Raw genomic sequence first — 27,270 nt, 5'->3', positions numbered from 1 at the left:
AAAATTCTAAATTACAAAGAATATAACCAGGGCTTCAATTTCAGTATATTTTAAGAAAAAAAAAAAAACACTTGAAACAAATATGGCAAAAGTGAAACATTTGCTAAATATGGGTGGGTATACAACTCTTCATTACAAAAATCTAGGTACATGTCTGAAATATTTAAGAGGGTTTGAATGTTAGCCGTGGATGAAAACATTTTCCCATTATATTCAGTTACATTCCCCAAATCTTAAAAGGGGCACTTAAATAGTTGTTGAATGATAAATCTCTTTCTTAAGTGTTTAATGTCTTTGATTTGGAAACTTGAGTGTAATAATGGAACCTGGATACAATGTAAATGCAGTAAAATAACTAAGTTTTGTTAAATAGGAGGTTTCATTTTAAACTGACAATATAATACCATCAAGTCTGGTCAACACCAGTTCTAATCAGTTTTTTCTTTCAATTTAGAATTTCCATTTCTAATTTTTGAGAATCTTTGGTTTAGCTCAAAGACAATTCTTATATCTCCACTGTACAGCCTATATTATTAATTTCATGGATAAATTATAATGAGATGTCATCACTCTTTACCAATAGACCCGCCAAGCTACATAGGGTAAGGTGGTAGAATTTCTATTGTAAAAAGAAATAATAATCACTGTAAATACTCTTCCCAAAGAAATAGTATATAGATACCTTTCAAGCTGTAACCATTATCTTTTACCTCTAGTGTATTCTAATTCTACAGGAATGGTCATGTCATTAACCTCTGAAATAAGACTTGATATTGTAATAAACAGACAAAAGACAATCCAAGTACAATTTTTTAATAAAGATAATTACAAAAGATGGAAAAATCAGCTCAGAAAGGCCAATTACTTCTTTAATAGATCAGTTTTTTGACATAATAACTCACATCAATTTTAAATACTATCACATAAAGCATGGTGGAGAAAAAGAAATTTTGCTTCATAATTAGAAAAACTCACAATAAAACTTGCCAAGTAAAACAAAAACGAAAAAAGCCATTTGAAAATAAATACAGTCCATGCCAAAGTAGTATAAAATGAAGCCGGAAGTCTTTTGAAACCATTCTTTTCAATATTTTCTCTTTTTAACGATTTTCTGAAGTTGGTGAGACTTTCGAATTCAAGGGTTGCTGAGCTGTTCTGATTTGGCTCTATTAAAAGAAGACAATGTGAAAAATTAAAAATGGCACAATTTTGGTTTAAATGTACCAATCCATTCTTTTGATCAGATTGCATAGGCTCAGGCCAAGAAACATGTTAGCTGACAATGTCTTAAGTGTTTTTGAAGTAATGAATGCCTTTATCTTTCTAGTGGTTTCATACCTATACCAAGTTACCCTGCAAAGGCTAGCAGAAAATTACATGTGACCAAACATTTACATGCTTTCTGACGATAAACTCTTCAATCATGTTTTTACTTAAAAATTAGGTTAGCACAATGTTTCTTAAATTTACTTATCTCACAACACTAAAAATATCATGTACACAGAAATAAGAGCACCATTGTAAACCATGAATGTATATATAAAAATTAATAGCAACAGTCTTAAATAAATTATGTACAAGAATACAAATTGATTTATTTAGTTATAATAATGGATAATATGATTAACACTAGTCTTTGTAGTTTTTAAAAACAAGCTACTTAAATAACAGGAGTCAAACGGATGACACATAAACCATCAGTTAAGACGGCTTATGTTGTGTTATGTACTAATACAGACTAAATTCAGGGCATTTCATGCAACTTACTGATCTTCTTAGGCTCAGTCCAGTATTCCTAAAGTATGTAATGCACATATATACCCCCCAAATAGATACGTTTATTATTTTTATAGCATATAAAAATTACTAGATAAGGAACATCATTTACCCTTTGGTATCTGTTTTTTCACCACTATTGTCCTTGGATTTTTCTTCTTCCTTAACATCTAAAAATAAAGATTAGGAACAGATTAAAACCTACCTTGAAATGTATACATTTTATTTCAAAATGCAATTTACTTTTAAAATATAAAAAGTTGTCATATGCAATCTTACTGTTGATGATTTCAGTAACTAAATACAGTTTGTGTTAGCTATTATACTAAATGATAGTGGTTCAAACTGTCACTGCCATGTGGTCCCTCACCTTTTTAAACTTTTAGTTCTGTGACTTTTATTGCAACAGGTATTGTGCAGAAGTTCAGAGTGCAGACACAGGCACAGCACTGTGGAGGTCAAGAAAGGCTACCATGAAAAGCGACACATTTAAGAGGTGTCCTGAAGAATGAATACATTTCGAGTGGGGAAAAAAAGGAAGTATCTTAAAAAGAGAAAAACTTAAAAAAAGGGACTTTGAGGCAAGAAGGCATTGGCAGGATGCAAGGCAGAACTAAAAGATCATTGTGGCCAGAATATTGTCAGAAAGGGGAAGAGTTAGATATTGTGAGCCCAGAGACACAAGTAGAGGCTAAGTCTTGCTGCTTTTACCTTTAGTTTTTAATCCTCACTAAATAAATACTGAAAGGTCACAATTTTAATGAAATAATAGCAGTAACACTTTAAACTCAAGATTGCCAAAAACTAAAAAGTTATACCTAATGTGCTGAAATTTTTCCCTAAATAAACAAAGTTATAACGTGATAATCTAATAATAACAATAGACTGAAATATCGGTATAGTTAGGTATTCTACACAGACATTTCAGGGGAACTGGTCTGCTCTATAATACAAACACACTTATTGACAATATGATGCTTGTGGCATTTGTTTAAACTTTTGGCTTAATTTTAGCTGTGTACACTTAAAAGTGCCAAAACAAGATGGAGGAGGGGAGGAAGACAAAAGGAATGGCACCAACTCTAGGTTTTCACCTACAGATTTTAAAAAAGGTTTTCTATATAGTATTATTTCTTTTTTCTGTAGGCTGAGGGATTTTAACAAGTGCCAGGCTCTATCAAAAGAGCCCACCACCAAATAAAGCATAGTTTTAAAAAAAAAAAACACAGAAAAATAAAGATTTTAAAATGAGAAGAATGACAAGAAAACATACCAACAGTGAAATAAAAGAAAAAAACTAGAATAATCCTACAGCTAATGTTAAGTATTTCTTACATTAGTCATGGCTAGAATTTTTGGATGTCAATCAGTATACTGGAGCCATCACTGGGAAATTAAAAGTATAAAATGGTAAACAGAGAAATGTAGCCTATTGAAGAAAAAATCCATGCATTAAAGAACAAAACTAGATGTGTCAGACATGCTATGGGTAGGTAACAAAAATGGCCAACTCACTCACGATTAACTTCAATTTGGTAGATATAGTAAAAGAATGTTGGACCAGTATCTCTGAATCAGTTTTTTACATGCTCCAAGGTCAAAATTAACAGGGCAACTAAAACTTGTGCTATCACCATTACTTGCATTAGGAAATGCACCAAGTACTAAAACGACAAATATTTAAGATACTGTGTTCCCTAGCCATGAGCAGCTCAATCTAGCAGGGAGACAAAATCCTATAAGGTGCTATAATATAATGTGTTTAATAACATAACAGAGGCATGTGTAAGTGTTCTGGGAACTCAGATTAAAAAGATAACAGATTGTGGTAGCAAATTCAATTGCCTAAAGCTAACATAGCATTTTTAAGCTAAGGCTCAGAAAGCAGTATCTCTTCCCAACCCAACTCCCAAATCCCTATCTTTCCTCAGAGTTTTAATGTTTCTTTAATTTCTGAACAAAACCTATTATCTGATCTTTGTCAAAATGGTGAAACTGGTCTATGGATAATATAACTCTTTTGTGTTTTATTCTCATTAAACCAAACTTTAGGTAGTTAAAAATTAACTTAGAATTTCAGCTCTGTTCACAAACTATAAATAGATTTATAATCTGCCCTCTTTCTTATCCAATCTGCAGCACAGAGCAATGTTCATTATTTTAAGCATATTATCATCAAGAGAATAGTTATAGTTTTCCTATAGTTATAGTTTTCCTGTATTACTAAAGCAAATGGGAGTAATAACATTTAGAAAGCTTTACATAAAAAATATTTAACAGTTAAACACTACTTATGTAAAAAAAAAAAAAAAGTCATCTATCTACACACCTACCCCATGATTCTTGTGCAACTGACTTCAGGATCTAATCAAAATTGCAATGTAGTTCAATTTAAAAACTTACAATTAAAATGTAATCACCAAAAAATAAACCTGACCTGCTTTTTTGTCTTCTGTTTCCTTCTTATCTTCTTCAATTCTAGCTTTCTTCGCTCCTTTCTTATGATCAGCCACATTTCTACGACCTCCTTCTCCTTCATCCTCAGAATCTGAAAATTCTTCATCACAAGCTATCCGCTTGTCTGATGCTCGAACTGACATAAAATATTTTATTAAATTTTGACAAAAAAAGTCAGGTTTTACAATCATAGCACACTCATACAAATGCACTAACCAGTTACCACATTTAGAAGTACAGGCTCACAGAGGCTCAATGATTGAATTAAATCAAAACTGAATGAATGGTTTTATTTCATACTGAAAACTTGGCTTTGATTTAGGAATCGTTCAAAAACATAAAAACATTTGGGGAATCTCATTTTGTTTTTTAAAAAAGCTAAAACTTTGGAGGAAAAAATTGTGTAGTAGGGCAGGGGAATAACATCTTTACCTAAAAAGTAGCTTTTTATTTCAGAGCTGAGAGGGAAAGTGGACAAAATTAAAAATACCATTAATACCAAATATGTTAGACTGCCTATACCATTAAGCATACCCTTATGCTATAATCCAATAATCATATTAAGTGTAATGAGAGGCTATAAAATCAAACATAAGATGCTTAATGTCATTTAACCCATCGTACTTCAGATAAATGGAATGTTTTCTAATTTATCCCCAAATGTATATAAGTGGCTAATTTGTAGAAACTTTCAATCATCTGTAGTCACATAAACTGAATGTGCCAACACCCAAATCAGGCTTGAGGACATTAGGAAGCTAAATCTATGTAAGATTAAAAATGGAAAATGACAACAATAATAGTGTGCTCACAAACATGACCCATTGTGAAGTTCTTGTGCTACTAAAACCTTGAATTTGAACTGTCATTTTAATAAACTGGAAAAATCTAACAGAATACACATCAAGGCAATATCTTACTAGAAATTCTTTTGTCTGGATCTTCTCCATCTTCATCTCCACTGTCTTCATGAACAGCATCTTCTGGAATAGCTTGCATTTGGACACCAGGTGCATGAGGTAACATGCGCAAGTTTTCAAATAAACGCTGTCTAAATTACACATGCAAAGTTTATTAGACAAAATTCAGTCTCTTTACAATTCCTCTTACAGGCAAAAAAAATCCCATCTTTGATCTAGCTTAATCTATACATTAAAATAACAATAACATTTATTGAGTATTGACACTTGACGTATATTGACTCATTTAATTTTCAAACTCGCAAAGTAGAAACTACTTTATCCCCCATTTTAATGATGAAGAAACATAAACACAAAGGCAAATAAACTCATCAAAATGTCATACAGCTAGTTTGTGATAGAAGACACAAACCCATGCCTATGTACTCCCATGTCTCTATAAAAACTGTGAAGATAAAGCTTTAACAAAACATTTCAGACAATGAGAATAAACTTCACTTTAATGCAAAGCCCTTACACTTATAGTGCCCCTTGCAATTTAAAAAATATATTTCAAATATTTTTGAGCTATAAAGCTCATACATTTCTATTAACTTCAGAAATTAAAGAAACATTCTGTTGTATATTGGTTTTGAGGGGAAATAAAGAAACCAATAACCTAAAGTTTTAAATCCTTTAGATAAATACAAAGGAAATATCTGTATATATCTGCCTATGTATAAAATTAAAAGAATCTACCTTCTAAAGCTTTGTCATGATGAAATGTTTATCAAAGCAACTGAATAATTTCTTACTTTATCTTTTCCATATATTCTGGAGTATTCTGGTTTGTCATGTTTGAAGGACTAATATGCAGTTTGAAGTCCGGTCCGAAATACTCAAAGTAATCATTATATGGCAACTCTAATAAAAATAAAGTTACACATTAAAGGCTCAATTTTTACATAAATTCACGCACAGAATTCAGATTCAGATAGCGAAATTATTTCCAAAGAAAATGTTTAAAGGTGAACATGAAGTGAATGCTCTTCTATTTATATAGCTTTGAAGACTACTCTAATCATTCAGCCATCTATTTCTATATACAGATGGTGCATGACTTTCAATGGTCTGACTTAAAATTCTTCAACCTTATGATGGTGTGAAACTATCATAATTTCAACGTAATATATTACATGAGATATTTAATATTTTACTATTATAAAATAGGCTTGGTATTAGCTTATCTTCTCTAACTGTAGGCTAATGTAAGTGTTCTGGGCATGTTTATGGTTGGCTAGGCTAAGCGATGATGTATAACAGGGTAACTGTTTAAATTCATTTTCGACTTAATGTATTTTCAATTTACGAGGGGTTTTTCAGGAGGGAGTCCCATCATAAGTTGAAGAGCATCTGTATTGACAGCTTATACCATAAAGAAATCACAGTAAGAACACTCACCATTAGGAATCTCACAATCTAGGGCAACTGCAGTCTCATATGTCCAACATCGAGCAACATTACGGATTGTGTAGCCACCGCCTCCAAGCATCAGTAATGGTAGGTTAAAAGTTTTTACAACTTCTACACATTTAGCATGACCTAAGATAAAGAAGAGTTGGATAACAACAAAAATGTGCATATTGTAACAGTTAGAAAAATGAATTTTAAAAAGATAAATACAAACAAAATTTTACTCAACCCAAACAGATTTTCTAAATATTTTAAAAACAAAGAAAATCCAAAAACTTTCTAGTCTTAAACTCCTTATCACTTTTCATACAATGATATACATAACTCAGTAAGACATAAATGGCTATGTTGGCAAGTGCTCCTGATAGAAAAGTCATAAATGCAACTAGATGAACATTTATACATATAAATACACACATATCTTTACTAACACAGGAAGATGTCTATGTGATGTTACATGATAAAAATAAAAATATCAGGGTACAATGAAACATTATGCACAATCTAAATTGACTTTTGCTACCATGTTTTCCCTGTGGACATGTATAAAATAATTATGGAAGGCTACATAACAAAGTTTACTGTGGGTTACCTTTAGGTAGTGGTACTATTGATAATTTTCTTAACTTATTTAAGATTTAAAAATTAATATTTATTACTATTTTAAAAACTTTAAAAACTTGTATGTGTAGAAATTTGAATACAAAAGTAAACCTAACATAAAGCCAAATATCTCCTCTGGATAAATGTCATAGCTCAATAATCATTTGTAAGTTAGCGTTAATTTCTTTGAATATTATCATTCAGGCATAAAATTCAATCTTTAAAGAAAGAAAAATCCTTCAATTATAAAAGACATTCATACATATTGAAAAATATTTGGAAAAAAGCAAAAAGGTACAAAGAAAAAACTAGCCCCCCAAAAGTCCCATTATCCAAAAATACTTTTTCTATATTCCCTTTCAATTCCAAGTTAATTTTACAAAGTTTAATGATCTGTTCTCCTCATGTAATTGTATATTGTGGGCATTTTCATTAAATATTCTTCAATAGTTGCATTATATGATTCACAATCTGATTTTCATTATTGCTACTGGGAAAACATGGGCCACTTGCAATTAGAAAAAGAAATTCTTAAAAGACAAAACAAACATACAAAAAGTTAACTTACAAACTTCTAAGTCAAGATAGCTGGCTAAACAAAGACATTTACTTTTCCTTCATCTTGAAACTTGACAAAAATGACTGTAAAGAGATTTCTTTAAAAGCTAAACTCCATAAGAATGAAGAATGGGAGCGAATACAACAGCAAGAACATAACTGAAGGCAGAAAGGACATAGACAAAAAGAAAAACAAGTTATGCAGGAAAGTAAAACTGGATAAGTTGAAGTGTTTAAAGATGCTACTGCTGTAACAGCAGTAGCACATCACAAGTAAAATTCTGATGTAAAAATGGAGATATGAGAAGGGTACAAGTATGTTGAAGACAAAGTGGTGAGGAGAGCTAAACCCTCTTCTTTCGCAATGAAAAATTAGTATTAAGGCTAAAATTAAAAATCCAATTAGGTAACACAGTATGCATGCATTTGGAGAAAGGTAAACACCAAAAAAAATCAACAAAAACACTGAAACTAGTTGCCTTGGTTGGGACTGCAAGCAGTCTCATAAAACTATTCATGTACAGAAAGGTACACATAAATTTGACAAAATGAAACAAGATTAACTCTAGTCACACATACACACATATGACAGACAAAAACCTATGAAAAATACAAAGCAGAGTTTAGTTTGTTAAAACAGCAGGCAAGAAACTGCAATGAGAACTTTTACAGGAAGAAGTTGTGAAGAAGAAAATCTATTTTTTTCTGGGAATATTATCCTTTAAATTGCTTACCTTTCACTGTTAGATTGAAACAACCAAGTCTATCACCAGATAATGAGTCTGCACCACACTGTAATACCACGGCACTAGGCTGATACATCTCCATCACTTTTGAGATAATCTAAACACAAAATAACAAATGTTAATATCTCTAACAACTTTTAAAATTCCATTTCAATTTTGAGAATAATAATACTTACAGGCTTAAATATCTGTCCATATGACTCATCATCTATACCATCTCTCATTGGAAAATTGACAGCATAGTATTTGCCTTTTCCAGCACCAATATCCTAAAAATACATAGTTAAACAGATCTTAGAATATATTTTATAAGAGAAAGGTTTGAAATTTGCTTATTACATTTTTAAAAGACTAAAAGACCAAGTATTACAGATCCAATCTTGAATTCACCTTAGTTGAAACAGGAATATAAACTGAGAAAGGAAATGATAAAGAATAAGTACACGTTCCAATTATTTATACACTGCTTGTAAAGCCTAAACAAACCATTTCATATTAATCTGTAATGATTTATTTTGGGAGAAAGAAATTTAACACAAACAGGTAAAGGCAACATGAAATTATACCATTACATTGAACCAGAAAATTCATCTTGAACAGATACATAAGATGAGAAGGAAACTTTGTGAATAAATCTGTGGCAAATACAGACTAAGCCAAAGAACCCGGCAGGACAACTGTATCTGTAATGCAGAATCATTCTTCTAGTTCACAATCTCTGGTATGAGTTTACTTATGACAGAAGAAAGGCCCAGATTTTCTTGAAGTTTTAACAGATACAGACCAAAGCATCAGATTTCTTTTTAATTGGACTGGAAATAAATTTTGTTTCTACTTGTTGAATGAGTACCACGCCAGGCATTAATACCTCAAAAGAGGCAAAGGTTCCAGCTATATACACACTCTGAAACCATATATACATATATTATATACACTTATTTAATCCTGTATGTGTGTATATCTGAGTATATACATATATATTCATATATATATTCCCAGAAAAGATTGATAAAAGACATTTCTAATTATACATTTCCTCTTGCAATTTTTCTTAAAGACTAAATTTTTATTAAGATTTATTAACTAAATATGAACTACACAAATGTGGATAAACTACTGAGAATTCCTACACTCCTGCACAGTTGAACCACAGTTGGCATATAATTTGACCCTAAAAGTTCAGAACATGGAAAGTTGATCAGGACTTCTCACCCTAGCTGCCTCGAGCTGGCAACTCAGAGCTGCTGCCCTTGTGGGAACAAGCTTTTTCTCTTCCATTTCTTATTCCACAACTGCAACTTTATCATCTTCTGTTTCTTTTTTCCACCTAGACTACTCTAAAGCAAGCAGCATTTTAACAATGATCTAAGCTCACAGTAACCTTCTTTTCTGCTTTAGAATCAATTAGGAAGAAAAGGGAGTGTTTATTAAATTAATATTCAAAGATACACATGAGTTTCACAGAAAGTCCAAATACAGCTGCACATATTATATAATGTACAGATTGATTTTAGTTTTCTCACAAAATTATGGGGGCACATTTAAAATATCAAATATTATTCATAGAATAACATTTCATATTTTATCAACATAACTCTGTTACTGAAAGAGTAATACACTGCGACCAAATAAAGAAAAACCATAGATTTAAAGAATATTTTAAGGCCACTCTTTAACAACATACCATAGATGTGAAAAATAAATAAAATAAGTTATAGCTAATGTTGAATGCCATGCTATGAGAAATCCCCCATATAATCCAGGCTGAACTAAAAAGGTGTTTAAATTTCTGAATAAATTTCAATATGCATGTAGTTAGGTTCAAAAACACTCTAGTGAAGCAAAAACCTTCAATGGGTTTATAGAAAAAGAAAGTGACCTGTGGTTTTCACGTTCATAAAAGACGAGTGCACCAAATGGAAAAAGATAATAGAAATGTAATAGAAATAAATGCACTTAAATGTTAGGCATGCAAGGCTAAGTTATGGTATCGTGTCTCTCCCTAAAGAGTATACACTACAAATTTCAGAAGCCCAAGGAAAGAAAAAAGATTAAAATCAGACCTACTAAAAATCAAGACCAATCACAAAGGAGGGCAGCAGAGGAATCTAAAAATACCTAGTCTATCTTATTCCACCAATTTTTACAATCAACAGCAATGAAGGCTACCATCAGGTAGTTTTGAAGGTTCAAACTTAACATCAATAAAAGGGCTTCATGCTTCACAGATATTCAAAAATATTTATTCAACCAAAGAATACAGCAGAGAAAAAAAAAAAAGTTCTTTAAGTTCTCATTCAATTTTTGCTTAAAGCCTGCAAAAGTGAATTGTAGCAGATGTTACCACATATAAAGTGATTCAATTCTGCATAGAAGCTTCAAATTAATGACTCAGGAAAAATATTAGTTCTAGTATAGGATTACTAACCACCTAGGTTAATCTCATAGTATTTATTCAGACAGAATTTAGTCTTACCCTCAAGTCTCCCGTGCCAGGAAAGTATTCCCCATATTTATGGAATGATACAGTCATTACACGATCTGTTGTATAAAAAGCTTCTTCAACACCATCACCATGATGGATATCTATATCAATATATAAGACTCTCTGATGATACCTGAAAACAAAGTCATAAGGTTTTTTTTTTTTAAGGTTCTAAGATGGGAAGAACCACCATGAATTCAGGAAACCTATTTTTGACCTCTTGCATTCCAGAATGTTTAACCTTCTTTTTACTTTACTTCCAGCCTAAGAGACCACTAAAACATCTGAAGTCATAGTTTGAAACTTACACCTTTAAATCTCCCCTTTTGTCCGATGTAAGTGAAAAAATATATTTACTCTTTATGAAATGTCATATTCTATATGCTTTAAAAACATAGCATATGGCTGGGTGTGATAGGAGGCTGAAGGAGAAAGATGGCTTAAGGCCAGGAGTTCAAGACCAGCCTGGGCAACATACAACGAGACCTCATCTCTAAAAAAAAAAAAAAAAAAAAAAACCCAGATATGGTGGGGCATGACTACAGTCCCAGCTACTTGGGAGGTTGAGGTGGGATGATCGCTTGAGCCTAGGAGGTCAAGGTCACAGTAAGTAATGATTGGGCCAACTGCATTCCAGCTTGGGCGACAGGGTGAGACTGTCTCAAAAACAAACAAACACACAAAAAGCCCAAAAAACCATAACATGGCACATGTTTCTGTGTATTAACAACTCAAGATTACACCATACTTAAGATAGTTACTTTAACTAAACATCTCTCTAGTAAATCTTTAATATTATAAAATAAGAATTGGCAAGCTACACTTCATAAGCCAAATACCTCTTTTTTACAGGTAATAATAGTTGTTACTTTTTTAAATGGTTGAATATAAAATTAAATCAAGAGTATTTTCTGACAAGTGACAATTACATAAAATTTAAATTTCAGTGTCCATAAAAAATTGTATGGAAACATAGGCATTTGTTTACTTATGTCTATGACTTCTTTTGAACTGCAGAGATGAATAGTTGTGATAGAGACCACATGTGGTATTTCCATCACTTCAAACTAGTGTTTGCAGCACTACAAGTCACAGTTAAAACCAGCGCATACCCACATCAAAACTAGAAAAGAGAAAAGTGGACTTCAAAGAACATCCTTTTGAAGTACAGTGAAGTATTATTGTTATTGAATTAGATGGCAAAGCATTGTGTTTATTATGCAATGGTACCATAGCTGTGCTAAAAGAATACATTGTAAGTTGACATTGACAGACTAAGCATTCATAAGAATATTCTCAACACACGAAAAAGTAATATTTAGAAAATTTAAGAGTGTATCTCATCATCGTAGAATTTCTTCACAAAATTTAAAAAATAAAAGTGAAGTTGTAATGGAAGTGAAGTTTCTGAGTGGCTGTTATGCTAGAGAAGCAAGGAAAACTGTTTACTAAGTCAATTAATTAAACATGCTTGATTGTACCACATAAAAAATGTATCCAGATAAATTAAATTTGTTTAAGACTATCAGCTTAGTGGGCAAGAACTTGCTCAAAGAGTTGAAGACACTTTGAGCATCAACATTTTGATGTTGGAACCAACATCAATAGTCAATTAAAAAACAAGGCAAAGATTCAAAATGTTTTTCTTTGGATCTGGATGCATCAATAAGATGTTACACCAACACTGCTCAGTTATTGTTTATTTAAGGAATCAATACCAAGTTTTAAGTGACTGAAAAACTAGTCTCTATGGATGATAGTAAGCATGGAATACCTATAAGCAAAAATATTTGCAAAGCTGAAAAAACACTAATCAGTACAACATGAAGTAGAATCTAAGATGTGTTGTGTTACAACTGATGAGTACAAAATACCTGTAAATCTCCAAATTCGTAAGTACCTTACCGCTATAGATCTCTCTCAAATTGCAGCCAAGGGTAACTAAAAATAACTCCTTCAGCAACTTAAGAGATCATTTTATATCCACTGGTGAAGAACAAAGCCCCATTCAGAAAATGGAAGCTAGGCAGTCAGCTAGATTCACTCAATAAACAAATTTCCTTTAACGTAGGCTTCAAATTTTTGCTTTCAACTTACAAAATGTCAGATGTAAACTTCTAAGGTCATGTCTTTTTTCATTAGTTGAAATTAACTCAAATCTAAATTGCCAAGCTACTCCTAATATTTTTAAAAAGGGTATTTAATGGGCATTTTAGACCTTTATATATATTTCTCACTTATAATAATCAAAAGACTGGGTAAATTTGCTGCATTTCTTCATTGGTTTATAACAAATTCATAGAAAATTTATCATTAACTGTTTCAACCTACCATTTACTTGGTTTTGAAAAAAGCCAGACTTTTATTTTGTTTTAATTAAAACATTTTATCATAGGAAAAGTATCAACATAAATTAACTTACTTTAGTAATTCAAGAATGGCAAGCACAATATCATTAACATAACAGAACCCTGATGCTTCTGATTTCTTAGCATGATGTAATCCTCCAGCCCAATTAACAGCCATATCAGTTTGTTGTCGGTTTAACTTCACGGCCCCAGCTAAGAAGTAGAAACAAGATATAGTAGACTTTTAAAATATTTAAAATAAAAAATTAGGATAAATAGACAAAAGCCCTATAAGTAAGAGTATGCCATGCAGAAGCAAAAGCTTAAAATCATAAGAGGTAAAGATCATCACCTAGGACACTAATAGCAGTTTTTCCTTAGATAAATATTTACCAATAGCTCTGACCTGAGATTAAACAATGGAAAGTGGTAGTAACAATGGTAGCTAGCAGAGATAGGGGAAAAAAAGAAGTCTCTAAGTGAAAATAAAAGTTTACAAAAAAGTGAGTCATTAAGATCATGAAACATGGGGATTTAAAGTAAACTGTCCTTTACTGTAAATATATTGACTGCCTTTTCTTATCAGAATCCACCATTAAAACTTCTGCTTTAAACAAATAACCCAAATGATATATATCAAGCTTAGATCAACATCTAAATCTGATTAATTTAGAACTTACCAACTGAGCCGCCAGTTGAGAGCTGACAAAACTCAAAGAGTCCATCAAACACTGGACAATCCTCTCCAACATTAACTGTGGAAGATGGATTTCATTAATTTCAACCCATTCTGCAAATTAACGAAAGCCTTTTCTTACAAAAACTATTTCCTACAAATACTTTGATACAATCATAAAACATATACTTCATGGTAGTAACCTAAAGTCTGCAATTTTAAAATAAATTATTATTTTATCCAAGATTATTAAAGTTTTATTTGTGAAACACCTCTACCAAATCCTGTCTGGATTATTTGTGGAATATCTCTGTTCTATTAACAAGAAATCAATATGTGTCAAGGTATAAAAGTATTTTTTTTATTTAATTAAAACATGGGCTTAAATTTTCTGGGCATTTCTCCTTAAATATTTAACAATTATTTAATCAAGATTCTAAAAAATAAGTAACTTCAATTTCTTTAACATTCCTTAAATACACATAACATCCTCAACTTTGAAATGTATTTAAGTGGGTACCAAAAAGATATAGCAGCTAGTGCCTAAGTCCAGTCCATGGTTAACCTTGACCTTGAAAGATGGTAAGAACTAACTAGGTTCATGGGAGCCGAGATATAGGAGTACTTAAGACAACAAGGAAACAATATATAGAGACATGAGACATCATGACATATTTAGTTCCTTAGTACTGACAGAATAGAGGGTATACAGTAGATATGTATAACCCATTCTCAGTCTCTCCCTACGTCCCAAATTGTAACCTCTTTAAGAATAAGGCTCATTGTTTTATAAATCTTTGTACATCCGTAAATGAAAAGCAATAAATTTTACTTTCTTACTACTCAGATATGATCATAATCTTAATTAGGTTTTAAATCAGTCCTGTTAATTCATTTGCCTAAGGGGCTACCTATGCCTCTTTTTAATTTAAGTCTGAATCCCCACTGAAAAAAAATGAATAAATAATATCTGTTCTAGTTATATTATAGCATTTTAACTAATCAAATGAGATAATCTACAGTGGAAATGTATATGAGGTTATGAATATTTGAGATGCCTAGCAACTACACTTAATTTGTTATAATTACAGAAGCCCATCAATAAAAACACTAGTGAGAATGAACTCCAGTACCAAGCGTTAAAAAACTGTTCCGATAATTTTATGATGACTTTTGCGTTCTACCTTTAAGCCAAATTGTTACTAACCTCTAAAAGACACTTTAAACCTATAAAAGAGAACATTATGTAGCAGAGAATCAAAAGCTGCACTAATATACCAAAAAGCAGAAAAAAAGATTATTACAGTCCAGGTTAACTAAAGTACACAAATATAAGAGAATATAAGAGGTATATACCAAGGCTAATCAAAATATAATCTTTCTTTCGAAACAAGGGAGTGAGATCTCTCTATCAACATCCATTGTCTCAAAGTTATCATGGAAGCAAAATAAAGAGTAGAGGAACATCTAAACAGCAGTTTCACAGACCAATAAGCTTCAGACAAGTTTGTTTTTTTTCTTTAGTAGCTTTAGTATTATTATACTGACTTTTCAAATCAATAAAAATTTATAACAACATTCAGACCAATAGGAAAAATACCCAAATTTGGACAACTCTAATTATAAACTCCGAAAAAATACTCATTTATACTTATCAATATTACAATACTTTTTACATAGAAACGTACATCTCTGCATCTGCTTACTATACTCAGACATGTTATCTGGTCTTATTGACCGCAAAAATTTGATATACTCATCACTGTGGTATTTTGTCATTTCTTCGGCAGTGGCTTTATGGGGCCTCTGTGAAGAAAAATAAATGTCAGAATTGTAGAATTACAACTGGTTATATCAGGATTATTAAAAAAAAAGATATGTAATTTCACCTATGAATACCCTGAAAAGAACTAGGCACACCAGAACAAAATATATAAATTCCAAAGCTAATCCAAATTTATGCATGTGTGTTTTAAGAAACAGTTATCAATTCCAAAGCTAATTCAAACTTCTTTAAAAGCACTAGACAAGCATAACTTTCAACTATAAATTTATTACTCCTTATTTTTAATGGAAATAGGTCAATCCATGTTCATAAACTCTACCCTCTTTCATTTTCCATGATAAACCTTCTGCTCTACATACACTGATTTCATCAATGACCTCCCAGAAAGACTCAGACTTAGTTCATGACCTCTCTTCCTTTTACTATCGTAATCCTCTTTATTCCAAAGAGCTCAATTTCATTTATGACACACTTCTTCCAGAGGCTTCCACAGATTAAGAGTGTCATGCAACACGCTCTCTTCTCTAAATGTCTATATCTTAAAGAAAATAGTTAAATGCTTCAAGTATTTCTATTCTTCCCAAACAGATACTGTTTTGTTTATATACACTCTCATCTTTACCTACAAAAACATGTTGAGGCAGCTGTCGCACTTACGTCATTAGTACTCTGCGTGGTCACCAACATAGAGTCCCATATACATGTCCAATAAATATTTGTAGGATTCATTTTGTGCATAATTATTTTGTAACAGTCTCAGTTCAACTCTTTTCAACAGCATAGGTAGATTAACAATTATTTCAATAAAAATATTTAATATGCTAGAACGAGCTGTTTCTCCAGTGACAGTGTAGGGTAGGAGGAACTGTTTTTAAAATGGTTAAAGAGGAAAAAAGAGGCTACAACTCCTACCTTTTTAGTTTTCTCTAAGGAATAAAACAAAAAAAGGAATTTGTTTTCTTCAAGATTTTTTCACCTGCTAAATGCCCTCCAAAGGGAAATAATAAACAAAGTTCTAAAGTACTGGCTAAGAAAAACATCAGTTTTGAATATTTATGAAAAGGTATACTCACATATATTTCCATTTTTCTGTATAAGCCATAATTTAACAGCAAGTTATGGGTCATGCGGATTCTATGAGGTTTCATGGGATGACCTTGTCCATAATAATAGTTTCCAATATCACCTAAAATAGAAAAGACACAAACTAAACAATACAGATAAGAGGATCCTCTTCATAAACTATCTGAATTTATGTATGTCTATCATTATAAGTTATTTACCAATTAATAAGATTTGTTAAAACCTTAAATTATAATTTTAGAGTTTGCAACTTTCAAATTATAGTAGACAACCAAGGTACTATGAACACTTTTACACATTGATGACTCAATTATTACACTGTGTTCACTTGTAGATTAGGAAAGCAAGCTTTTCTGATTTTTGGCTTCCCCAAATATTTTTAGTTTCTGTTCTTTAAAGCAATATGTGCTTTTAGTATTCTCTGATAAATTTAGATACTTAAGTTCAGTTCTCTGGGTTTTACTGGATAATTTAAAATTTTTTCAGCATCTCAGAAATCCCTTATAGTAGTTATCATAAGAGTTAAAAATGTACTATGTCCATCTTACAGTCTGTCAGGGAAATTTTGATAACTGAAATTTATTTCCTAAATAAAGTTTTGTTCTGCTATGACAAATCCATGATATTTTTCAAGGTAAGAAGAGTACTGTCTCATTCTTCATGATTAAAAAGTTATAATTCCTAGCCTGCCTTTTAAAATGGGACCTATATCCTCATGTCTTAAAACTTACTCATAAAATTTGTTTAAAAATAAGCAAATAACACCCAAATCATAGGTTTTCATCTATCAAATTTCAATAAAATTAATATTTGTAGGTAAAGCTCCAGTACTTCTTATAATAAAACATGACTATAAGAAAGCCTCTTAAATATATAAAAGTTAGCCCTCTATCTGTAGACTACCATCATTGATTGAAACTAATTTTTAAAAAATGGATGGTAGTGTCTGTACTGAACATGTGCGGATCTTTTTCTTGTCATTATTCCCTAAACAAAACAGTGTAACTACTTACACAGCATTTACATTGTATTAATATTAGGTATTATATGTAATCTAGAGATGATTTAAAGTACAAGGGAGGATGTACATAGGTTATATACAAATACTATACCATGTTACTTAAGAAAATTGAATATCCTGAATTCTGATATCTGTGTGGAGTCCTGGAACAAATCCCCCACAGACACCAAGAGAAGACTTAATTGGTTTTCTAATGTAACAGGTACTTTTACAACAGCCTTTATCAAATTAGAAATTAATTTTAATAACTATTCTAATGATTAAACAAACAGTCCCCAAATGGACCACCATACCCCGCTAATTATTTCTTTTTTTTTGTAGAGATGGGTCTCACTATGTTGATTATGTTGCCCCCTTGGTGTTGAACTCCTGGGCTCAAAAGATCCTCCCACTAAGACCTCCCAAGTGCTGGGCTTACAGGCCACTGTGCTATGCCCCTAGGCCACTTTTTTAATGCAGGTACCAACAACGAAGCTATGAAAGAATATAGACAAGAATTAAATCAGGCCTGGTGAGACAGTCCTCTGGAAGTAACACAATTGAAAGGTTATGAATGCAGAAAATAAACTATCACAAAAGGATCTGCCATAAACCTCTACCCTACATGGTGGCAGTACACAAAGTTCCTTGAAAGCTATCTGGTTTCACTCAATTCTTAGGTATGGAAAACTCACTAGTGTTACAAAGCATCACGTACCTAAGTTAGTACAAGGAACAGTATTTCTAGGTTATCATCACTACCAAAGATCAGTAGAATAAAAATAAAGTCTAGTCTTCACATAACTCCCATTTGCCTCTGTGTAAGAATCACCAAGATGAAATGTCTCTTAGCATTTAACACATTACAAGACCAAATACTCTTGATGGGGCATACTGAGAATCCAATGCAAAGTGCCAGCCCCCAATAATCTATAGAAAGGAAACTACACTGGCAACTTCTTGGCAAGTGTAATAATTGAAAAAAATGATAGCAGTAAATAGCATGTCCCAAGTGCTTACTAGAAGGCACTATTCTAAGCACTTGACATGTATTATCTTTGAATCTTTTCAACAACCCTATGACACAGGTATTATTACTACTATTCCTATTTTATAATAGGGTGGAAGGGTAAAACACAAACAAGTCAGGTAATGTTGCCAAAGTCACACAGCTAGCAAGTTAAGGAGTTAGATTCAAACTCAGGCAGGACAGCTCACAGCCAATGCTCTTAAGTAGTACTTATAATCTATAGGGTGAAGGCTGACAGGAAAAGGACATAATATGGAATGAAAATACTTTTAATAAAGGCTTTATTAATTTAAAGAAAATGAACACAAGAAACTACCTATCTAGTTTATCAAAGTAACTTACTTTTTACTAATAAGGTCTTCAAATTTTATATGAATATTCACAGCTTTCAACAAGTTTGTCTGCCACAAGTTAGGGGTCCCAGTCCCACCAAAAATATACATACAACCTAAATGATACGTGTCTACAAGGACATCTAAGCTACAGATAATCAGTTTATCAAGAACTGTTTCAAAATATATGACGGTTATAAAAAAACCATTTCCAACCCCCCCCCACTTAACTCTGTATTTCACAATCCCCTAGATGGCTACTTTGTAGGCAACTACTTTTTAATAAAGACAAAATATCTTTTCTTAGTTTTACGAACCTATGGCTTGTATTCACCTCATTTAAATAGTCAGTAATATAATCTGGGCATTTTAAACATTACCTCAATTCCATCAAAATACAGGTTGATTATCCCTAATCTGAAAATTTGGAATCTGCCATGCTCCAGAATCCAAAATCTTTCGAACACCCTCTTTATAATCAAAATAAATGCTCATCAGAGCATGCCAGATTTCAGATTTTCAAATAAGATATGCACAACTGTTAAGTATTATTGCAAATATCCCTAAATCCAAAAAAAAAAAAAAACACCTAAAATCTGCATACTTATAGTCCCACACATTTCGGGAAAGGAATAACCTGTATTTAAAAATACTTTACCAATAAAGCAAACATCTTAAAAAATCAGCTCAAAGGTGTGTTGAACACAACAAACTTTAATTATCAATGTGAAGAATTTACCATAAAGATTTATCTGCAAAATTTTAAAAGTTGCTCCCTCTTCAAGAAGCTATCAGAATGGAAGTGGTTATTAAGATCTCGAATCTTTTATCCACAGTCCTTAGAACTAGAAATGTTTCAAATTTTGGATCATTTCAGATTTTGTAAAGGTACTATGGTACATCTGCTACATATTATATTATGTAATATCAGAGAGTCTGGGAAGCATGCTATAATCAAACATTTCTGCAGCAAAAAAAATATGTGAATATTCACAATAAGTGGAATAAAGATCATAAACAGGCTGGGCCTGGTGGCTCACGCCTGTAATCCTAGCACTCTGAGAGGCCAAGAGGGAGGATCATTTGAGGTCAGGAGTTTGAGACCAGTCTGAACAAGAGTGAGACCCCATCTCTACTAAAAATAGAAAAATTAACCAGGTGTCCTGGGGCTAAAGCAGGAGGATTACTTGAGCCATGATGATGCCACTGCACTCTTATTTGGGATGACAGAGAGAGACTCTGTTTCACAAAAAGATCATCAACAGTTTCCTGTTAATGCAGGTTAAGCTTCTGATGCCAAATGAATTACAAAAAAAATTTTGATTTTCAGATCATTTTGAATTTCAGGACTGTGAAATGTGTCCTTACCTCTAAAGACAAGCAGACTGAAAACAAAAAAAATTCAGGAAAAAACAAGAAAAAAAAGCACAAAAAAGCTACATTATTTCTATCTTCCAGACTACTTAATCCATTAGTAGCTTTTTATGCAACTATTCACCACTCTTCCTTGAAATATTCTGAATCCTGGCTTCCATAATACCATTTTCTTGGATTTTTCTCCTATCCCAAGGATAAAATCCTCTGCCAACTTTTAAATATTGGGATTTTTTAATGAAATTCATCCATTAATTTAACAAATCAAGAGCCTACCTACCATGTGCCAGGCAGGCACTGGTGCTCTAGGTGCTTGGCTATTATCAGTGAATAATAGTTCTTCTAAATGTTCTTCTCTCAGGAGTAAGTCTTGGGTCCTGTTATCTATCTATGCTGTCTCCCTTTTTCAGTCTCTGTACTTTACCACCTATATGCTAACAAATCCCAAATTTCTATGTCTAGTCTCTCCACCCTGGGTTCCAAACTCAGAGAATCTTCTCGGTCTTTTCATTTGAATTTAAAGAAGACCTCAAACATAATAAGTTCAAAATAGAGCTCTTGGTTAATCTTCCTAAGCTCAGTGAGTGGTACTATACCTCATCTAACTGCTAAATCCAGAAACTTAGCAGTTATCCTTTCTTCTCTATCACCACTCTTCTAACCCCAACTTTCCAATACATCAATAAGTTCCACTGGTTTTACTCCCCAAACCTCCCTTAAATGTGTCCATTTCTATCTAAAATGCAATCACTATGTTTATATAAAATATAAAACACAGTTACAGGACAAATATGCATTCAGTTCTTGCTTCCAGCCCACATTCTACCATTCCTTACCAATTATTTTAAGAGAATGCTCTCTCTATTTAAAAAACCTCTAATGGCTTTCCACTCTCTGAGTAAATTCAAAATTTCTTGCCACAGAGTCTAGTGTGGTCTGGCCCTTTACTGCCTTACCCAGTATACCATGGTTCTTCCCCCATGTCTTCCTCTTGGCTTCCTTTCTGTTAAGCACAACAAGTTCTAACTACCTGTCCTTTCCAATTTGCAATGTCTTGTAAAAAAAACTCTTTGAAGGCTGGTCTATTTTCTTCCTTAGGTGTTCTCTTGTCTGATTACCCTACCAAAGGTCCCTTCTCTTTTACTCCCTAACATACAGTCATACTTCCTTCTTAGGACTTAAGCGATCTTTTGTCTACTTGGCACATAGTAGGGTTTTTAAGTTCATTTGACATTTCTAAACCCAAAGTTAACTTCATGAACAAGATAATCAGACTTCTATTGAAATCGAGAGGAATAAGGCATATTACCCAGTAAAAATAACATCCTTAGACTTAATCTTTTAAATGTAAACTCATACAAGTTTCAATGTCATTAAGAGATTAATTCATCTCTATGAAATTCCCCTTCTTCTTCAACTCCAACTGTTTTCCTTTAAGGATTTGTCAACTGAAGCATCTGAAGTTTTTGTTAAGGGAAAAAATAATTACTAATACTTTTTTTTGGTAGTGGAGAGAACTCTATGGAAAGTAAAAAAGAAACATCTTTCGATTCTCCTTGGACATTAAAACTTAGTCAATGTGAAAAAGGCAAAGTGATGGATTACATCAAATCAAATAAGAATACTAATCTGCTTTAATCTATACAATAGACAAAATGCCACCCACCCTGTCTAAAACTCAGAGTGGTTGTAAGAATTAGAGAGAACACTATATGAAAATGCTGTCTATAAAAATAAGGAATATTTATTCATCGATAATTCAAAAACCATTTAAGTTTCTTAATTTAGTTGGTAGTGATACAGATATATGCAAAACAGACAGACTCTCTGTCTTCACAAAGCTTACTTTTATTCTAATGAGGAGGGAGACAAAAGTTAGGAAAAATAAAGCAGTAATATTTAGGTAATAGGAGAAAGCCTCTAAGGTGAAATTTGAAGAAAGTGAAGGGTAAAGGATTTCTGGGGAAGAGGCGTCAAATAGGAAAATCGTAGTCTTATTTGGAGTCATGTTCCATTATATTTAAATAACTAGTGAAATTAACAGCACTGGTATTTATGAACTGCTGCAGTAATTCATTCAGTACTCTAATTTGCCCCCAAAGAAATGATTACCTATTTTATAGATAATAAAGATTTATACCACAGCTAAGAACCATGTAGATGTATTAAAGGCTATCCGGCAAAACACTCTGGCACGATCATTATAAGTAAAAGTCTAAGAAAATCTGATAATAATTGGGCTGCCAAGTAGAATACCTATGATCTGCTAGAGTAGATTAGGAGTACAATGGGAGGCATGATCTTGCTAACTTTTATATTTTCTTTGTATAATGTTGAATGCTTTTCTCTGGCCCACCTGTCTCCAAATATTGTGCACCCCTAACAGAGGAGGAAAAAAATAAAGCACAGAGCAATTTGTGTATAATTATATAAATTAGATGTGTGTGTATATATATCCCTATTATACTGTATACATCATAAAACAGGCACTAAATGTGATTGGCCTCAAGTTTAATTTGAAACAAAGTATAGTTAACATCTCTAAATAAAGTATTAAAAATGTGAATATTGCCATCAGAGCCTAACACAGCTTCACTTGCCAATTATACTTAAGTAGAAAAAAAAATGTATCATTTTAAGGCCAGAAGGGACAGTGACTAATTAGCTGTATCATTTTACAGATTGCTGGTAATCTTCTAGTATATAAAAGAGTAAACACAATTTAGAAATATGAGATCTGTCTGGAAAGTATCCAGTTATGTAGTATGAAAAACAGAGACATTTATTGAAGATATAAGAAACATATTGAAGATATAAGAAACATTGTACATAGGACAATGACCATGCCTTAGTCCCCTTCAAAGTAAGCACCTTGGGACCTCACACAGTTATCCCAGTGTCTCTTAACCTAACCCGTAAACGTTCAACCTTCTCAGGTATTCTGCTTGTTGCAGCCTTCCAGAACATGGATCACTTTCAACAGATTCTCGACCATCTTTGAAGCATTTGTGCCATCCATACTTTTATTTGTGCTGCACTCATCACATTGCCCCAGAAAGCCTTCTGAATCATCCGAATAGTTTCTGTGGAGGAATGCTCCAGCTTAATGCAAATTCTGATGAAGATTCGTTGCTCTACTAGCTCAGCCATTTAGAATGCAAGGGCCACACAGTACACATGCTCACTCAAAGGTGTCTAGCACCCCACTGACTAGAACAGTGAAGCTGTCACTGTTCACACATGCATGCGCCTTCCAGTTCACTCACATCCATGCCATGTACACCATTCTATTATATTAACAGTGGCTGGATACTTTCCAGATACAGACCTTGTATGTTTTTGGAAACTTTGGAGGCGTGAGTCAATAGCTATAGTTAGAGAAGTAGTAACTTCTCTTTTTTTCAAAGGTTTAATGATACCTCACTCATCAAATGTTTGAGGGTTCCTCTGGAACTAGCATTTCAGTCTAATGAAATGATCTAATGAAAACCACAAAGTATACAGAGAAGAATATGTATTGTCTTTAGAAGTCCTTCCATTGAGATGCATACCACCCCAATAGTAGACATTTTCTGTGTCACCAAAAGGCTCACAATGTGCCTAATGGCCCCAGCGAGCTTAAAGGTAGGATTCCTATGGTTATAGAATTTGTTATTTCACTTCATTCCTCTCTTTCTTCCCTTTACTTTCTTTACCAACAAATTAAAACCAGCTAACTTAGACTAGCAGATGATTCAGGCCCTATTACTACTAATATGACCCACTTCCAATCTAATCCCTGTTGTATACCTTAAAGACACAATTCTCTGGTGCTGAAGCTACTTTACCTCCATTCTTGCTTTTCACAATAAAAAAAAAATTACACAGTGCCACTTTTATAAGCTGACAGAACAGGGTTTTTGTAACATGCTATCACATTAATAATTAACACAATACCTATCAAATTTAATAACCTCTGTAAAATATCTTATTAGCTCCCCCCCCCAAACCCAAAGAATATCTGAAATGTAAGCAACTAAAAACTCCATTCTAAAAAAACAAGTCAAATAAGAGACACAGACAAAAACCAGATAACCCACCAGAGGTTTCCAAACTATCAAAGTTATGCACCTGGTTTCTGGCTATCAGGTAAAAGCAGTTGAATCGGCTACAATAAAGTATTAGATTAAGTCACAATCACAAGACTCTTAAATATTCCCACTCTACCTATCAAGCCATTCTGCCCGTGGAACCAGGGTCTGCTCCCACTGCCTCAAAAATGGCTCATCACAAATGGCCCCAGGAATAGACGCTGTTCAGAAAACCGCTACTCAAGTGTACCCCCTAGTTCTCGAGGAGACGGAAAAATCATAAGCGGCTTACTCCACCAAAGCTCATCACTGCCAACAGCAACTGACAGCTACAAAAGGAACCTAACACCAGTTTCCCCTGTTAAACTTTTCCCCTTCATCCCGAGACCTGACAAGAATAAATCTCTAAACCTTAGAAACAATATAATTTTTAAAAAATAATTTATATACAGGGTTACTGCCTTTCCAATTTGATCAGAGAATGCAGGGCTAGAATAACACAAAATATGCAATGTAATTCTGGTTCAAATTAAAATGTACTCCATCTCCACCCCTCCACCATGGCACAATGTCAAATCAATTTATATATCGCACCTATGTGGCCTTCTAAAAAAATATTTTTTAAAACAACAGAGCTGTTACTATTTTGTCCTAGCTATCATAGGTCAGACAAATTAGATTTCTGTAAGATTTCAGATTTTCTCACAAACGACACAGGTGGCTATTTTACATAAAATAGGCATCAAAAGATCAATCCTTGCTAACTGAAGAGATGGTATGGCCATTTTCAATTAAAGTCAGATTTATTCTGAACTGGTGCTCTAAGGTCTCATCTACCTCTCTAAGATATTGTGATTTACAACACACCAAATGTAGGAAACAGCTTCCAAAATTTGCATTGCTTTGTACAAATCAGATAGGACTTTCAGGTCATTGTGCCTACTAGCTTCTTTGTTAAATTTTGGAATTCCTTCTCTCAAGAGCAACCAACTAGAAACTACATACACCAAGTTAAAGTATTTGCAAAAGTTGTAAAACAGGCTACTACTCCACTGAATATAATGTAGAATGGCATAGTAAACAGATTTAGAGATTTAATGTTACTGCTCATACTCCAAATTAGAGAACCCTTAAAATTAAATAATCTGACTTTTATAATTCACTGTACTGCGAACTCAAGCTTACCTGATTAGAATATTTAGTACTTCTGCACTACTCCTCAAAGTTTTCCTACACCAGGATTCCCACAACCAAGGAACAGCCTTCACAAATAAGATGCCAATGCTCTCCTAAACCTCCAAAGCAGGATCTATTTCCTGATCGAACAAAGAGCAACAAAGAGTGGGTGGTAACCAGGCAAGCTAGGACCCATCGGTGAGTCTAGTCTAAAACACAAGCAGTAAAGCTTCACGTTTCACGACTACCTCCTCTAATTTCCTGCGAAGGCTGCCTGCCTCAAACTCGAAAACCCTAATTGTTGCTATTGAGGAAGTGAAGCCTTCTTCCACTTGAATCCCGAGAAACCGGCGCTCCGAGAACCCCGCGAACAAAGGGGAGGGTGGGAGCCCACGCAAAGCACGGGTGTGACAGCGCCACACGCCGCGCCTGGGCCCCCACCCCCGGTAACCACTCTCCAGCATCGACCAGGTGGAGGGGTGCTGGGTGAGGCTGGAGGGAGAAAGGAGTGGACCCTCGGGTCAGACAGAACCGAGGGGAGGGGAGCAAGCGGGAATGGGGGAGGGGGGCTGGCGGGGCGGAGCTCTCGCGGCCGCGGGGCTTTGTGTAGAGCCAGGGCAGAAATTTTGACTCGCGGGGAGGGATCGGTGTCGAAGGCCGGCGCAGGGAACCCCTATACCTGCGCTGCCACGAGTGGAGGGCAGGACAGGCGCGAAGAAGGGCCGTCCCCTTCGCCACTACCACGAAGCCGGGTAGGCCGGGCCGTCCCCAGCGGCCGGGACACCTTCGGTCGGGGCAGCGGACCGCACGGCCGGAGGGGACCAGGCGGGCGGCAAGTGGGGCGTCTCCCCGGTTCCCGCCCGCAGAGTCCGCGGGAGTCGCTCGCGGAGGAGGGTCTCCGCTGACCGCGTCGGGTCGGGAACGGGTTAAGACGCGGCCAAACGTCGGTCCCTCCTCCTTCCCACCCCTCAGCACCGGCGCCCACTCGCGACGGCGGCTGGGGAGCTCGGCGCGGCCCCGGGCCCGGCGCCCCAGCCCGCCCGCCCGCCCACCGCGGCGCCGGCCGGCGGCCTCTCACCATCGTAGTAGTAACAGACTTTCTTCTTGCCGCCTCCTTGACTGTACGCCATGGGTTCCCCGGCCACCGCCGCCTCCGGCTCCGGCTCCTCCTCCTGCTGCTGCCGCCGCGGCTCGGCGGGGAGAGAACAGGGCTGGGGGGCAGGTGCGGGTGGCAGATCCCGCGGGGAAGGGCGGGTGGGAGGGAGGATCCGAGGGGCGCCGAGAGGGCTCGGTACCGCCCGGCCGAGGGGCCAAGAGCGCGGAGCGGGGGGTGGCAGCGGCGCCAACTCGCGACACTGGGGAGGGGGAGGGGGCCGCCAAACCACCTCCGGAGGCCGC

At 34.5% G+C, this 27,270-nt stretch overlaps 1 protein-coding gene across 3 annotated transcripts; it reads right to left on the bottom strand.

The window, feature by feature from the left end:
- Window positions 1-989: 989 nt before the first annotated feature.
- On the bottom strand, window positions 990-27,270 carry HDAC2 (histone deacetylase 2). Of its 3 annotated transcripts, none has more exons than XM_076003045.1 (14): window positions 26,951-27,270; window positions 16,881-16,993; window positions 15,710-15,827; window positions 14,026-14,100; window positions 13,420-13,558; window positions 10,989-11,130; window positions 8,689-8,781; window positions 8,501-8,609; window positions 6,594-6,734; window positions 5,948-6,056; window positions 5,154-5,284; window positions 4,214-4,369; window positions 1,889-1,946; window positions 990-1,166 (listed from the first exon to the last, which is right to left on the bottom strand). In XM_076003045.1, exons 1-14 carry the CDS (start codon window positions 27,000-27,002, stop codon window positions 1,136-1,138), a joined length of 1,467 nt encoding a protein of 488 aa, XP_075859160.1. In that variant the 5' UTR covers window positions 27,003-27,270; the 3' UTR covers window positions 990-1,135. The 3 variants fall into 3 exon arrangements, with proteins under 3 accessions (XP_075859160.1, XP_075859159.1, XP_075859158.1); XM_076003044.1 differs by lacking the exon at window positions 26,951-27,270 and adding an exon at window positions 26,552-26,570; XM_076003043.1 differs by lacking the exon at window positions 26,951-27,270 and adding an exon at window positions 25,882-26,071.

The sequence above is a fragment of the Microcebus murinus genome, chromosome 5 (assembly GCF_040939455.1).
Source record: "Microcebus murinus isolate Inina chromosome 5, M.murinus_Inina_mat1.0, whole genome shotgun sequence".
NCBI lineage: Eukaryota > Metazoa > Chordata > Mammalia > Primates > Cheirogaleidae > Microcebus > Microcebus murinus.
The sequence above is the reverse complement of the archived record's forward strand: the minus strand, read 5'-3'. Positions and strand labels throughout refer to the sequence as shown.